Source organism: Aquarana catesbeiana, linkage group LG01 (genome assembly GCF_042186555.1).
Source record: "Aquarana catesbeiana isolate 2022-GZ linkage group LG01, ASM4218655v1, whole genome shotgun sequence".
Lineage (NCBI taxonomy): Eukaryota > Metazoa > Chordata > Amphibia > Anura > Ranidae > Aquarana > Aquarana catesbeiana.
Window position 1 is genome coordinate 762,513,557 of NC_133324.1, and position 15,459 is coordinate 762,529,015.

The window sequence follows — 15,459 nt, forward strand, 5'->3', positions numbered from 1 at the left end:
AGTGATGGAGAATGGTGATATAGAATGGTGATGGAGAATAGTGATATAGAATAGTGATGGAGAATGGTGATGGAGAATGGTGATATAGAATTGTGATGGAGAATAGTGATATAGAATAGTGATATAAAATAGTGATGGAGAATGGTGATGGAGAATAGTGATATAGAATAGTGATATAGAATGGTGATATAGAATGGTGATATAGAATGGTGATATAGAATAGTGATGGAGAATGGTGATATAGAATGGTGATGGAGAATAGTGATATAGAATGGTGATGGAGAATAGTGATATAGAATGGTGATATAGAATAGTGATGGAGAATGGTGATATAGAATGGTGATGGAGAATAGTGATATAGAATAGTGATGGAGAATGGTGATATAGAATGGTGATGGAGAATAGTGATATAGAATGGTGATATAGAATAGTGATGGAGAATGGTGATATAGAATAGTGATGGAGAATAGTGATATAGAATAGTGATGGAGAATGGTGATATAGAATGGTGATATAGAATGGTGATATAGAATAGTGATGGAGAATGGTGATATAGAATGGTGATATAGAATAGTGATGGAGAATGGTGATGGAGAATGGTGATATAGAATGGTGATGTAGAATGGTGATATAGAATGGTGATGTAGAATAATGATATAGAATGGTGATGTAGAATGGTGATGTAGAATGGTGATGTTAGGCTGACAGCTGAGGTTGGACGGTGGGTGGGTTGGTTGTATTTATCAGCTGATCTCCCTCTCTGACATATTTACCTCCCTGCCTGTATGTCATCTGTATGATAAGAAGGTGGGAGGAGGGTGATCCTGGAGAAGGAGGAGGGTGTGGAGAAGAGATCATCAGCAGTCAGTGAGAGGAGAGAGATAAGGAAACAAAGGGGAGAAGAGAAGGGTAGATCGGTGGAGAAGGCGGAGAGGAGGGATCTGGGCGTCTGATGACATCATTGTGGGATTAGAGGTCAGGTGACCGCACATCACACCTCCGGGATAGAAGGAGAACACTGCACTGTACCGTCTGTGTGTCTCCCGTGTATTGTATAGGAAGATGCTGCACGGCTCTGTATGGCTTTGCTCCTCCGGGCTCCTTCTATTACTGATCGGTATGTGCTCGTCCTCGGAGGGGAGGAGGCGCAGGCTGAGCCGGGAGCCGGGGGGATCTCCTTCGAGTATCACCGTTATCCGGAGCTCAGAGAGGCGCTGGTGGCCGTGTGGCTCCAATGTCCTTCCATCAGCCGGATCTACACCATAGGACGGAGCTACGAGGGCCGGGAGATGCTGGTCATAGAGATCTCCGACAAGCCGGGAGAGCATGAGCCTGGTGAGTGGGGGGATCGTATGATACACGGCCAGAGACGATGTGCCGTCATATACTATTATTATTATTATATGTGTGTGCTTGTTTATATCCAGGCTCCGCACAGGTGAATGGATGCTATATACTATATATACCACCCAACACCTGAGACCATTGCTCGCTATTGACAGCTCCCCTCCCCCACTGCTGCAGCCCCCTTCTGTACACTCCCATAGAACACACAAGGCACTTCTCTAGGGTTCCATTAATCATTTAGGTACATTTTATATACATTTCATAGAATTACTTAAAGCGTATAAAACAAACATGTATTATATTGCAGATTACCAATTTTTAGATGTGATGGCTGTATTCATTTATTATTATTTTTTAGGCTTTTTTTCCTTTTATTTTCACCTGGTGATCTGGCCAATAAGTCTGTTTTTCAACAGAACAAACTGTCCTTAGAATGTAGCAGATAGAGGGTTTGCACAAACCATTTAAGGCTTTATGTAAACGACATCTCCTAAGCCTATGTTCACACCTCTGCGGGCCGTGCGGGCTGCGTTTGCGCAGGCGCGGAAGCCCATGCATTTTAATTCATTTATTCATTTGAAAGGGCGGCCGTGCCTCACAAAATGCAGAGAAAAGGTCCCTGCACCTGTCCAGAAATCACAGCCAGCATGGGAACCGCGCACTACAGTGTGATTACCTGCCCGCAGGTCCCACGTTTTGTGTGAAGGTGGGTGCAGCTGCCGGGTGAAGTCTGGGTCCCACAGCAGCTTCTACCCACACAAGTGTGAACCCGGGAAACTTGAGTTTAGGAGCTTTTTGGCGTTTTGTCTTTGCCAAAGCTCTTAACCACTTGACGATCGTTGCAAACCGATATACGTCAGAACAATGGCAGCGGTGGGCAAATGGGCGTACCTGTACGTCCTCTTTAACTTGCGGGGCTAGTGGGTGTATGCGGCCACCGCGGGCAGTGTGACCATGCCCGTGGGGTCCCGCGATTGGCTACCATGCACAACTGCACCAGATTTTTCATTCTCCAGTTTTAGTAAATTACCCCCAGTGGCTTGATGACTAAAATGGAAGGTGATGTGCATACTGATAGAATGCGATTCATCCTGAGGTCTGTACTGACTTAGCATTAAGTAATGTGACAACATCAATATATGGGCCAACTTGACACTTGTCATTTCTTTATAATTTAACATTATTTGAGTATACTTTGTGATTATCTATTAATTCTTCATATAATGAATTGCTTTGCTACCATAAACTCATGCAATGATTTCTACTTCAAAAATGCAATAATGCCGTTGTCCTCATTGAAGAAAGAGTTCTAATTGTTATGCCGCGTACACACGATCGGAAATTCCGCCAGCAAAAGTCCGATGAGAGCCTTTGGTCGGAAAATGCGAATGTGTGTATGCTCCATCGGACTTCTGTTGGCAGATTTCCAGCCAGCAAAAGATTGAGTGCATGTTCTCAATTTTTCGGTTGGAAAAATCTGAAATTCCGATCGTCTGTATGCAATTCCGACGCGCAAAGTTCCTACGCTTGCTCGGAAACAATTTGACGCATGCTCGGAAGCATTGAACTTCATTTTCTCGGCTCGTCGTAGTGTTGTACGTCACTGCGTTCTTGACGGTCAAAGGTTCCGAGAACTTTTGTGTGACTATGTGTATGCAAGGCAAGCTTGAGCGGAATTCCGTCGGAAAAACTATCCAAGATTTTTTCGACAGAATTTCCACTCGTGTATACGCGGCATTGGGGTTCTTAAAAATGGGTTCGCTTCGCTCCATGACATCCATGCCTGTTTTTCGTCCATATTTTGCCAGCGGAGCCACGATGGCTATATGGGCTGTCAGGTGTAAACTGACTTCTTTCTGTTTTTAATCAGGCGGTCTCCAATCCGTCATGTTTAGGTACGTAAAAACAGAAAAGGGCGCATTCCTTTTTCATTTTTTTCCCCGACTTGGATGGACTCAGAGGTAAGCAGGTGTAAATGGACAGAAGTCTGTTTATATCCACCTGCCTATAGAATTGCTTGGAGCTTCTGAACTGGTCCACGTCCACCTCAAGAAATGACAGGCAGACCTGATCAGACAGCCCACCTAGTAGGCCACCTAGTAGCCTATCAGAATACACTCTGTTAAAGTCAGTAAAGTCGGAGCAGTAAAAGTTGGATTCCGATTGGTTTCCATGGGCCATTAATAAACAAGGCTCCCATGTTCATGCCGTTTTACATATGAAAATACAAATGACATACAAATAACACACAGTTATTAACAAAATATCAAGTATCAGCCTTCACAAAAAGAGTCTTTTGGTGGAAACTCGAATATCCTACATTAGTGATAGGTGAATGTGCTTGGGTACAGTTTGTAGGATGTTCGGCTAACTCGCCATCAAATTCACTGATTGTGAACAATGTAATCTCTATAGAAGTCAATGGGAAGCTAATCATGAATAATTGTGAAGGGCACAGAGAGCTGGGAACTGCCAGGTGAGACATGGATCAAAAATGTTTTAAAAATATCATTTGTCGGAGAACAGGTCTTTAATAAGACTTTGACCACTTTCCTACTGGGCACTTTTCCCCCCTTCCTGCCCAGGCCAATTTTCAGCACTGTGGCACTTTGAATGACAATTGCACGGTCATGCAACACTGTACCCAAATGAAAGTTTTAGCATTTTTTTTTACACAAGCAGAGCTTTATTTTGGTGGCATTTAACCCCTTGATGTCTAAGGGTAAAACAAATCTAAATGCCTAAGCACAATTTTGCAATTTTGACATTTGTTAGTAAAACCGTACATATCATCACAACTACTTTGTGCATCCAGGTTTTTTTTAGGACAAATTGGGCTTTAATTTGGTAGTAAATAGTTATGGATAACTGGCCCAAAATAGTAAATAAATTATATATATATATATATATATATATATATATATATATATATATATATATATATATTTTTTTTTTAAATTCAGCTGTATATTTCTTGTTACTATCATAACCTACCACCAAAGAACAACCCAAATAAATTCTCCTGCTCCTGAGGATCACAACAGTACCTCATATGTGTATGTTATTTGTTGTTTGTATCCGTACTACAGCCCAAAAGCAATAGTGCAGATTTTTTCTTTATTTTTTCTTTTATTTTTTTTATTATTTATTTAAAAAAATTTTTTACAAACATCTTTTTTTCCTTTCTGCAAGGAAATAGAAAGATACGTTGTATATTTCCTCTTCATTCATAGAAAGAAAAAAAACACAGGAGTGGGGTTCACAGTGACTGATCAATGTGGTAGCCAATCAGAAGCTACCACAGCGATCAGGTGACCCGGAATTGGGAGATCCAGGTCCTGATTAGGTTAGTACAGGGCCCAGGGCTCTCGGTGAGACCCCAGTCTCTGTGCTAGGAGTGGTGCGGCGCACTCCCAGCACAAATGGAGATATGCGCGTATGCGGCCCCACTGAAAAAAGCCCACCTCCGTGAGGCCGCATATATGTGTTACTTCGGCATGAAAGGGTTAATCACCACTGGGTTTTTTATTTTTTGCTAAATAAATGAATAAAGATGAAAAAAAAATTGGCAAACAAACTTTTTCATGGTTTGTTATAAAATTTTGGAAACAGGTAATTTTTCACCTTCACTGATGTGCGCTGATGAGGCTGCACTGATGGGCGCTGATGGGGCGCACTGATAAGTGACACTAAGGAGGCACTGATAAGGAACACTGGTGGGCACTGAAGAGGTGGCACTAATGGGCACTGATAGGCGGCACTGATGGGGAGTCACTGGTGGGCACTGATGAGGAGGCAGTGATAGGCGGCATTGATGGGCACTGATAAGTGACACTGAGGAGGCACTGATTAGCAACACTTGTGGGCACTGAAGAGGTGACACTAATGGGCCCTGATAGGTTACACTGATGGGGAGTCACTGGTGGGCACTGATGAGGAGGCAGTGATAGGTGGCATTGATGGGCACTGATAAGTGACACTTATGAGCAGGCACTGATGGGCACTGATTGGAAGCACTGGTGGGCACTGATTGGCAGCACTGATAATCAGTGCCCTGATTATCAGTATACATGTCCTTTTTAGAGAATCCGGTTATTTTCTCTATTTTCTGCGGTCAGCATGAAGAAAGGAGTGCTGATAACCGGCTTCTATTTCCACCCATGATCAGCTGTGATTGGACACTGATCATGTGGTAAAGAGCCACTGATTGGCTCTTTACCCTGATCTGTAATCAGTAGTGTCCTCTGGACACTGTGATCACAAAGCACGTCGCCCGAGACCCGCAGCGGGTAAGCCGTGGGCACGATCACAGGAGGCTGTCATATGATGGTCTCCCAGAACTAGCCATCCGTGCTGTAGCTGTCATTTGGCTATATGGCAATTGGTTAAAGTGAAACGTTAAAAATGCACTATTCCTTTAGCTTGGGGATACCTTAAGTTTGCCTGTGATGTGGCGCACGTGTACACAGCAAAAGGGACATTTAGAAGATAAAGTATTTGCCACTAAATGGCATTTCTGATCCTGGGCCTCCTGATTCTCGGACCTCAGCAGTCTTTAGTGGGTACATCAATTAGGGGAATAGCATTGATCTCTACTAGCCTGACGTAACATGTTCCCAATTTCATACTGTCTTCTGCAGCATATCCCCTGCGAGAAATGTAGCATGTCCAAACTCTGTGACCCTTATTTTCATTTCCTCTTTTAGGGCTTCAGTTTCTGACAGTCTTCTCCAGTATTACATATATAGGACATTATGTGCTCATAATTTAGCTCATAAGTTAACCACTGCTCCAAACATTGGGAGGATACCATGCTAAGGGCTTTTCCCCACAAGGCACCATGACCCTATGTTGATGAGGCCAAAGGCCTACAATTCTGGTCTAGTGGTGATTGGCTCTTTTCTTAATTGGCTCTAGTATATTATGCTGTAGTAAACATGCGTATGTACGGAAATTACTGCACTCAAATGTAACATTTTCTATTTTTGTTTTACGGCTCTGTACTCATCATTGCATTACTGATCTTTACTCAACTGTGTGCAATGTCCCACAGACAATAATGCATCTATTTTCAAATCAGTAAAAAAGTGGCATTTTTTTACTCCCGTGTGCAAGTGGCTTAAGAGCCGGTTCACACAGGGGCAACACGACTTGCAGTCCGACTCTGTGAGGCGACCTGCACACGTCTTCAGCGGCGACTTGCAAAACGACTTCTGTATAGAAGTCAATGCAAGTAGCCTGAAGTTGCCCCCAAAGTAGTACAGGAACCTTTTTCTAAGTCGGAGCGACTTGAGTCGCTCCTATTACAATGGTTCCATTGTACAGAACGGAAGTCGCCTGACAAGTCGCCCCTGTGTCAACCGGCTCTAACTGTGCTGATGCAGGTACATATACCCTTATCATATGTTTATTCCTTTACTATCTTTATTCCAATACTGCATGTGTGCTAAAAAGCAAACAGTATAGCTCAGAAAAAAAAGCAAATAAAGTATATAAAATTGAGAAGAGGTCAACTGGAAGTGCAAAAGTTGAGATTAAGAAATTAAAGATTGAGATTTACTGAGGCTGTCATATATTTCCCCTGCGCTAGTTGCCAGACAATGCACTAGTTGTATGCTAGCAGTTGTCATTGGACAGGGCATGGGCTTTCCAATAAAGAGAAGAAAGACTATTAGGCTTAATGTACACGGGACGTTTTTATAACCTCTCCTGAACGATTTAACTTGACAGATAGTAACCCACGTTTAAAATGTTCGTTTTGCCACGTTTAAGATTAAGGAGGAGAGATCTGTCATTAGTGTTAATTGAAGTGTTGGGAGCATGTCCTTTAAGGTTGTGTTTAAGACAGGCTGTCCTGTGGTAGGGAATGCTGCCATAGAAGATTGAGGGGCCTGATTGGACTGTAGAGGGTTAAAAACCTGGGCCTTTGTGTGTGTAGATGACGGAGGTGTACATCCTTGCCTTTACAGGGCTGCCTAGAGTGGTGCTGCCTTCCGCCTGGTATTTGGGGGATAAAGGTGGGATACTGTCTGTATTGTCGGGGATGTCACCCGGGAGATCTGTGTAGGCCCTGCTTGTGGCGGCTGCGGTGGTGCCATTTTGGTTTTCACTAACCTGTGGCGCTGGCTTCAGGAAGAAGGCTGTGAGTTTTTTCGGCCTGTATTCCCCTTTCCTTTTGCTGGACATCGTTCTCCAGGTCTCCGGCGGTGTGTGGGAGGTGGATAGCGTTGTTTGGGCTGTGGATGCAGGTCTCTGACGCTCCGTTGTTCTCTCTGGCCCGCGGAGCACTCGGTCTAAGTGGCCATTTTGGAGCACCGTCAAGCCACGCCGCCCCCCCTACAATTAGATTTTAATAGTTTAATGTTCAACAGTGACAACTCTTTATGAGTAAAGAATCCATATGGATACAAAATGTTAAAGTCCCAGGTAGCCATGTTCTGTATAGACGAGGGAAGATTTAGACACTTTCCAAAATTGTATTGTGGTGTGTGCCCTGCTGAGGAGATATGCCCCTCTATTTGTCCTGGTCACCATTGTCACTTAGAAATTACGGGGAGTGATCAAAATATTAGAGGAAGAAGGGGTGAGACATCTTCTACTTGTGACAACTGAGATGGGAATTCCTCTCACTTTGGGGGTATTTCCTCTAACTACCTGTTGTGTCTTTTAGACTGCAAATTTTTCTAGTAGGACATAAAGAGCAACAAATGATAGGGGTTTTAACGCTTTAACAGAAAAAAGGTTATAGCTTTACACCTTAACCTGCTTCATAGTAGTAATTATTTACGGGCGATGATTGATTAGGTGAAATTTCAATTTTTTAAAAATTTCCTGGAACTTGAATAAGCATTTGATGGATAGGCTATGATTTCCCATGGGGGTTGCAATCGCATGTTCCATAGTAAACAGGAAGCTGGCTTTTCTGCTGTGGCTAAGACCAGGATACTGACTGGCCATAAAGGGGGCTGGGAGGGATACATTTATTTTTTCTTAGAAATCATAGACATATCCTTCAGCCCTGGTTCACACTGGAGCGTTTTGACATGTGATTTGACATGTCAAATCGCATGCATGTCAAATTAGTGGCAACTGCCGTCAATGGCACCGTCCTAATCGGTGCAATGCCGCATCTGCAGTTTCTGTACTACTTTTTGCGATTTCAGGCTGCGATTTACATTGACATCTGTGCAGAAACCTGTACAGATGTCTCTGAAATCGTGGCCAAAATGGGGACTGACATGCTGTAGTGAAATCGTGCATGTTCAGCTGAACTCGCACAGCTTCATTCCTGCAGCTCAGTGTGAACCTGGGCTTGAAGCTGTCAGTAATTAAATGCATAGTGAGACTTGCTAGCCACAGTACACTCATTTAGAGAATGCACTAAACATTAGAATAGCAGCATTTCACATACTGTTAGCAATCTGTTTTAAAATTGCTTTAACATTCCCCCAGACCGGTTTACCTAGTAAGTTGGTCTAACAGGAAAGGAAGGTCCATTTTCATTTTGTCCCCAATTGTTAATAGCTTATTGTCATGAACTTGTCATTATCGTGTTAACGAACCTTTAAAACAATTATTAAATGTATCAAATTGTATTCTATACATTTTGAAAATAAAATATTTTGAAAGAAAAAATTGCTTTAACATTTTTGAATAAACCTGTTTAGGTGAAGACATGCTAGGGAGAAAATGACTACTGTAATAAATTAAAATACATATATTAATTCCTATGTATTTAATTAGTAACCCATAAAAATGCATTTTAAGCAATATTTTGATTTATATTATTAAAAACATAATAAGTTGTACAAAAATGTACTTTAATTCAAATGGATTGGTTTGTTTGCCAATCTTCTAAGCATGTTATAAAATGGTTAAAATAATAATAATGGGGTGAATTTATTAAAACTGGAGCAGCCAGAATCTGGAGCAGCTGTGCATGGCCACCAATCAGCTTTTATCTTTCAGTTCAAACTGAATAATGAGAATAGAAGCTTATTGATTGCCATGTGCTGACTGCTCTAGTTTTAAAAAGAATTCCCCAATTCTTTTTTCATGGCTGATTAAAACTATTGGCTTTGATTTATAGATGTTGTGTATAGTCACATAAGGACACATACTGTATACTAAAATCCATTTTGGACCCCTTTTCACATTCTCTAGGTACAGACAGTTGAAGCACAGGATTTTTGCAGAGCAGATAGTGTCAGAGAGGAGGAGACGTCTGTGGGGTTGGCTCTTGTCCATGTATCCTGGGGATACTTTGCTTTTCTCATACTATGCAAAAACATGTGTCATTCTTAGTTTGCCCTGGTAGGTCTGCATGAGTAAAGTCAGGCACCTCATCTAATGAGCAACTTTTCAGGCATGGGCTGATGTGAAAAGCCGCAGAATGGCAGTACAGTGAGGGAAAAGTATTTGATCCCCTGCTGATTTTGTAAGTTAGCCCACTGACAAAGAACTGATCAGTCTATAATTTTACTGGTAGGTTTATTTTAACAGTGAGAGACAGAATAACAACAAAAATATCCAAAAATGCATTTCAAAAAAGTTATAAATTGTTATAAAAAAGTTATAAATTTGATTTGCATTTTAATGAGTGAAATAAGTATTTGACCCCTTCACAAAACATTACTTAGTACTTGGTGGCAAAATCCTTGTTGGCAATTATAGAGGTCAGACATTTCTTGTAGTTGGTCACCAGGTTTGCACACATCTCAGGAGGGATTTTGTCCCACTCCTCTTGGCAGATCCTCTCCAAGTCATTAAGGTTTTGAGGCTGATGTTGGGTAACTCGATCCTTCAGCTCCCTCCACATATTTTCTATGGGATTAAGGTCTGGAGACTGGCTAGGTCACTCCAGGACCCTAATGTGCTTCTTCTTGAGCCATGCCTTTGTTGCCTTGGCCGTGTGTCTTGGGTCATTGTCATGCTGGAATACCCAACTACGACTCATTTTCAATGCCCTGGCTGAGGGAAGGAGGTTCTCGCCCAAGATTTGAAGATACGTAGCCCCGTCCATCGTCCCTTTGATGCAGTGAAGTTGTCCTGTCCCCTTAGCAGAAAAACACCCCCAAAGCATAATGTTTCCACCTCCATGTTTAACGGTGGGGATGGTGTTCTTGGGGTCATTCCACGTCACTCCCGAGTTGAGTTGATTACAAAGAGCTTGATTTTGGTTTCATCTAACCACAACACTTTCACCCAGATCTCCTCTGAATCATTCAAATGAACATTAGCAAACTTCAGATGGGCCTGTACATGTGCTTTCTTAAGCAGGGGGACCTTGCGGGCGCTGCAGGATATCATTCCTTCAGTCCTTTCAGCACCTTTACGCTTGTCTGTGATTTACTTGTTTTCAATACACTCGATTCTGTTGGTCGTAATGAAGCGGATGATCCTCAAAATTTTTGACCTTCTCTGAGGATTTAATGCGCTTATCTCTGTAATGTATTTCACAGACAACAATATGTGTTTTTTTTATATTGTATGAAATAAAGAAGATATTTTTATACAAATTGTATGATATAGGGAAATCATTTTTCTTTTTGCATGGTAAATGTGCACACTGGGGTGTATTCAAAGTCTCGAAATACTCTCTGTCCTTTTAAGAACAGAGATCAGATGGTATTTCTTGGCTTCCAGGAATCAGGGGCAGGGAAAGGCTGTTCTATAGTATATTGGTGTACACAGTGGTTTTATACAAAACCAGGAGAGGGGCTATAGCACACACTGAAGGATTTGGTGTACACAGTGGTTTTATACAAAACCAGGAGAGGGGCTATAGCACACACTGAAGGATTCACAAATGACAATAACTAAGAAGTCTCAAACAGAAGTTTTATTCTCTAATTCACTGGCTGTAATGTAGTGCCAGGAGCAGTAAAGCGGAACCTATACTCCCTCACTGTAAGTGACATCATATCCGGTGAACGGGAATAGAGCCTGTTGTTTAACTAATGGAATTGGCTATAGGGTGCCTCACTTTACATATTGCTTTACTTCATTGCCCCTTTACACTGTTTTATTGAATATACTACACATCCATCAAGCAGTGCACCTCTGCAGTAAGCACTGGACATCTACATTACTGGTATAAAACGCTCTTAAAGGGATCACCATATATCTTTATTTTGGGGGGAAAAAAAAAAGTTTGTTATTTTGAGAGTGCTGAAAAACTAGAACACTCATGGCAGAGATTACGTATTTGAAACAATATAGCTCATGCCAAAGAACATTTATTAAAATTTGTTTTTTAATCCTACCAAGTTTATCGGTGGTTTACAAGCAGACATATAAACGGAAAATCAGTACAATGCAATTAGAAAATAGAACTAGGTAATGAAAACATGATTTGGGACAGTCACATAACTGAAACTAGAGAAACAATAATTAGAAAACCAATCAATACAGTGACTACTGACATATGTGATTGATCCGGATTAATTTCAGTTAGGGGCAGGCAGGGTATGGATGTTCTGTCATTATTGGTATTGTGATTTCTATTTCATAGGCAAAACTTTCAGACTCGTGGTCACTGCGAGTCTATTCTTCCTCCTTCCCCCTCCTTACTGATCTAATAGAAACATCAGAGCAATGAGATTTGCTGAAATGTTATGTTGGATATAAACAGTTGGATAAAACTAGCCGCCAACATGTGAACATGCAGTACAGCAGATTTGTGAACAGTGTTTTTAAATGAAAGATTGATTCATAGTCAGTATTTGTCTCTCCCAAAAATAATGCACATTTTTTAATTGCGCATGCAGAAGTGCATGCTTCAAGTACAGGATGCATATTCAATTTAAATGTTTGGTTATCTTAGGATGGAAAAATAGAGATGAAAAGTTTATTCATGCAATGCAAAACACACAAAGGGGTTGATTTACTAAAAGCAAATAGACTGTTTACTTTGCAAAGTGCAGGTACCCTCTGCGAGTGCAGTTGCTTCAGAGCTTAATAAATGAGGCAATCCTTCATTTTGCAAAGAGTACCCAATAATGTGCAAGGAAAAAAAAAAAAATGCATGTTTACTTGATTGGATGATGGAAGTCAGCAGAGCTTCTGCTCATTTACTAAGCTCTGGAGCAACTGCACTTGCAAGGCTCAAATGCACTTTGCAAAGTGCACAGCCTGTTTGCCTTTAGTAAATACACCCCAAAGAGTCCAGCTCTACAAACTTTCACCATTTGAACATTTATAAAAAAAAACTACACTGCCATGATTTAACAAAAAAAAAAAAAATCAATGATCAGTGGATTCCCAATTGCTACTTATATAGCACTATGGGTTAGTTGATGAAATATAGCAGTGGCTGCTTGCCCTGCGGCTCTCTTTGTCTGACTGAGCTTTACGAAAAGGGATGAGTCACTACCGATTATTATTATCATTATTATTATAATACAAGATATAGTGCCAATAATTTGTGCAGCACTTTACAATATAAGGGAGACCAAACTGAGCATGTGCAGAAGGGCTCTACAGGCTCAGGTTATCAGGAGATGGATTGGGGACAGTGGAAGAAGGGGAAGATCAGAGAAGACAGGATCAAACAGCCTTTTTACACATTGCACAGGATTAACCCCTTAGGTTCCACAGTGAGTATAACAAGCATGATTTACTGCATATACAGACTGATTTTATGTGGCTTAGTAACACTTTAAAAACTGTATGTGATTTAATAATAAATGAAGTTTATTATTTTATTTTTGCATAAATGGTTTGGGACAAATTTAAATGTCAGTCCAAAAATAATGAAGTCCTATTTTTTTTTTTACTATGAAAGAAAGAATGGCTCCATACAGCGAATTCATATCCAGAAATAGCAGCTTATTGATCAGCCTTTTTTCTGTGTCGCCGCAGTCTGCCGAGACTCCAGAACCATTACACAATCTCATCCTTGCCTAAAGCAAAGCCACAAACGATAAAAGTAAAGATGTGGATGGAAACTGAAGTATTTGCTGTAATGTGATCTAAATAATAGCATTACACAAAACAAAAGCTGACATCACAATATGCCATGCATGCAGTGACCATAGTAAGCTATGTTGTCTGATTACTCCAACTGCCTCCTCACATATCTGTTTATCCAATCCATTTCTAAATGGATTTAAATGAATTCTGCACCTTTGAAAGCTTGCCGTTCTCTGAGTAGTGCACTAGGCAATGCTGTATTTTTATCTAGGATTGAAATGAGCTGCATATTTAACCACTTCCCGCCCGCCCTATAGCGGATTGACGTCCGGGAAGTGGTTCCGTTATCCTGACTGGGCGTCATATGACGTCCAGCAGGATAACATGCCGCCGCGCACCCGTGGGGGCGCGCATCGCGGCAATCGGTGGAGCGGTGTGTCAGCCTGACACACCGCTCCACTGATCTTGGTAAAGAGCCTCCGGCGGAGGCTCTTTACCACTTGATCAGCCTTATCCAATCACAGCTGATCACGATGTCAATAGGAAGAGCCGTTGATCGGCATTTCCTCACTCGCGTCTGACAGACGTGAGTAGAGGAGAGCCGATCGGCGGTTCTCCTGACAGGGGGGGTCAATCAGCGCAGCCCCCCCTCAGATCACCACACTGGACCACCAGGGATCGCCACTAGGACCACCAGGGAAGGGGCAACATGTGGATGGCCAGGTATGTACCCCATGGCCATCCACATGTGCCCAATGTGCCCAATCTGTGCCAATCAGTGCCCACAAATGGGCACTGATTGGCACCATTATGTTTTAGGTATGCCCAGCAATGCCACCAATAAATTTTATCAGTGCCACCTGTCATTGCCCATCGGTGCCACCTGTCAGTGCCAATCAGTGCCCACCTATCAGTGCCCATCAGTGGCACCTATCAGTGCCACCCATAAGTACCCATCAGTGCCACCCATATGTACCAATCAATGCCACCTATGAGTGCCCATCATTCCCGCCTATGAGTGCCCATCGGTGCCACCTATGAGTGCCCATTAGTGCCGCATACCAGTGCCACCTATCAGTGCCCATCAGTCCCACCTATCAGTGCCCATCAGTGCCGCCTATCAGTGCCCATCATCAGTGCCACCTCATCGGTGCCCATCAGTGCTGCCATATCAGTGCCCGTCATTGAAGAAGAAAACGTACTTATTTACAAAAAATGTTAACAGAAACAAAGAAAAACTTTTTTTAATTTTTTTTATTTCGACCTTTTTTTATTTGTTGCGCAAAAAATAAAAACCGCAGAGGTGATCAAATACCACCAAAAGAAAGCTATTTGTGGGAACAAAATGATAAAAAATTTGTTTGGGTACAGTGTAGCATGAACGTGCAATTGTCATTCAAATTGCGACAGCGCTGAAAGCTGAAAATTGGTCTGGGCGGGAAGGTGTCTAAGTGCCCTGTATTGAAGTGGTTAAATAACAGGGTACTGATTGCACACCTACACAGGTACAAGCAACATCAAAGAGCAAGATCAAAATAGGAGCGCTTGATTATGATTTTCCAAATGTCCCCGTATCTGCCCAATAGTCTCTCATAAAAATAAATCAGCACACCCTTTATCATTTCTTTTTTTATGAATACCATATATACTCGAGTATAAGTCGAGATTTTCAGCCCTTTTTTTAGGCTGAAAGTGCCCCCTCGACTTATACTCGAGTCACCGCCGTCTGCCTACATGATCAGCGTGTCATGCAGACAGACGGCGGCCAGCATGTGATAATACCATTCGGCGGCCATTCCACTGTTCAAAAGCCGCGCCTCCTCCTCATATGTGATAGGCAGAACACTCCATTTCCCAGCAGTCAGTGTACAGCCTATCACGGACATTCTCTCATCCTCATCCGTGGTATGAGGATGAGAGAATGTCCGTGATAGGCTGACTGCTGGGAAATGGAGTGTTCTGCCTATCACAGACGAGGAGGAGGCGCGGCTTTTGAACAGTGGAATGGCCGCCGAATGGTATTATCACGCGCTGATCGGTGGATGCAGAGCGGCGCACGGAGGCATGCACAGGACACAGGTAGGCTGCACAGGACATAGGGACACATGCACAGGACACAGGTAGGCTGCACAGGGACACATGCACAGGACACAGTGAGGTGTGCACAGGACATAGGGACACATGCACAGGACACAGTGA

General features: G+C 42.3%; 1 protein-coding gene across 1 annotated transcript in view; it reads left to right on the top strand.

The window, feature by feature from the left end:
• The first annotated feature begins 782 nt into the window (after positions 1-782).
• Positions 783-15,459, top strand: part of CPE (carboxypeptidase E) — a 99,975-nt gene continuing 85,298 nt past the window's right edge. The window contains exon 1 of the mRNA XM_073606088.1: positions 783-1,335. Coding sequence (XP_073462189.1) covers positions 1,080-1,335 — 256 coding nt within the window. The 5' untranslated portion in view covers positions 783-1,079. The remainder of the gene's footprint in view (positions 1,336-15,459) is intronic.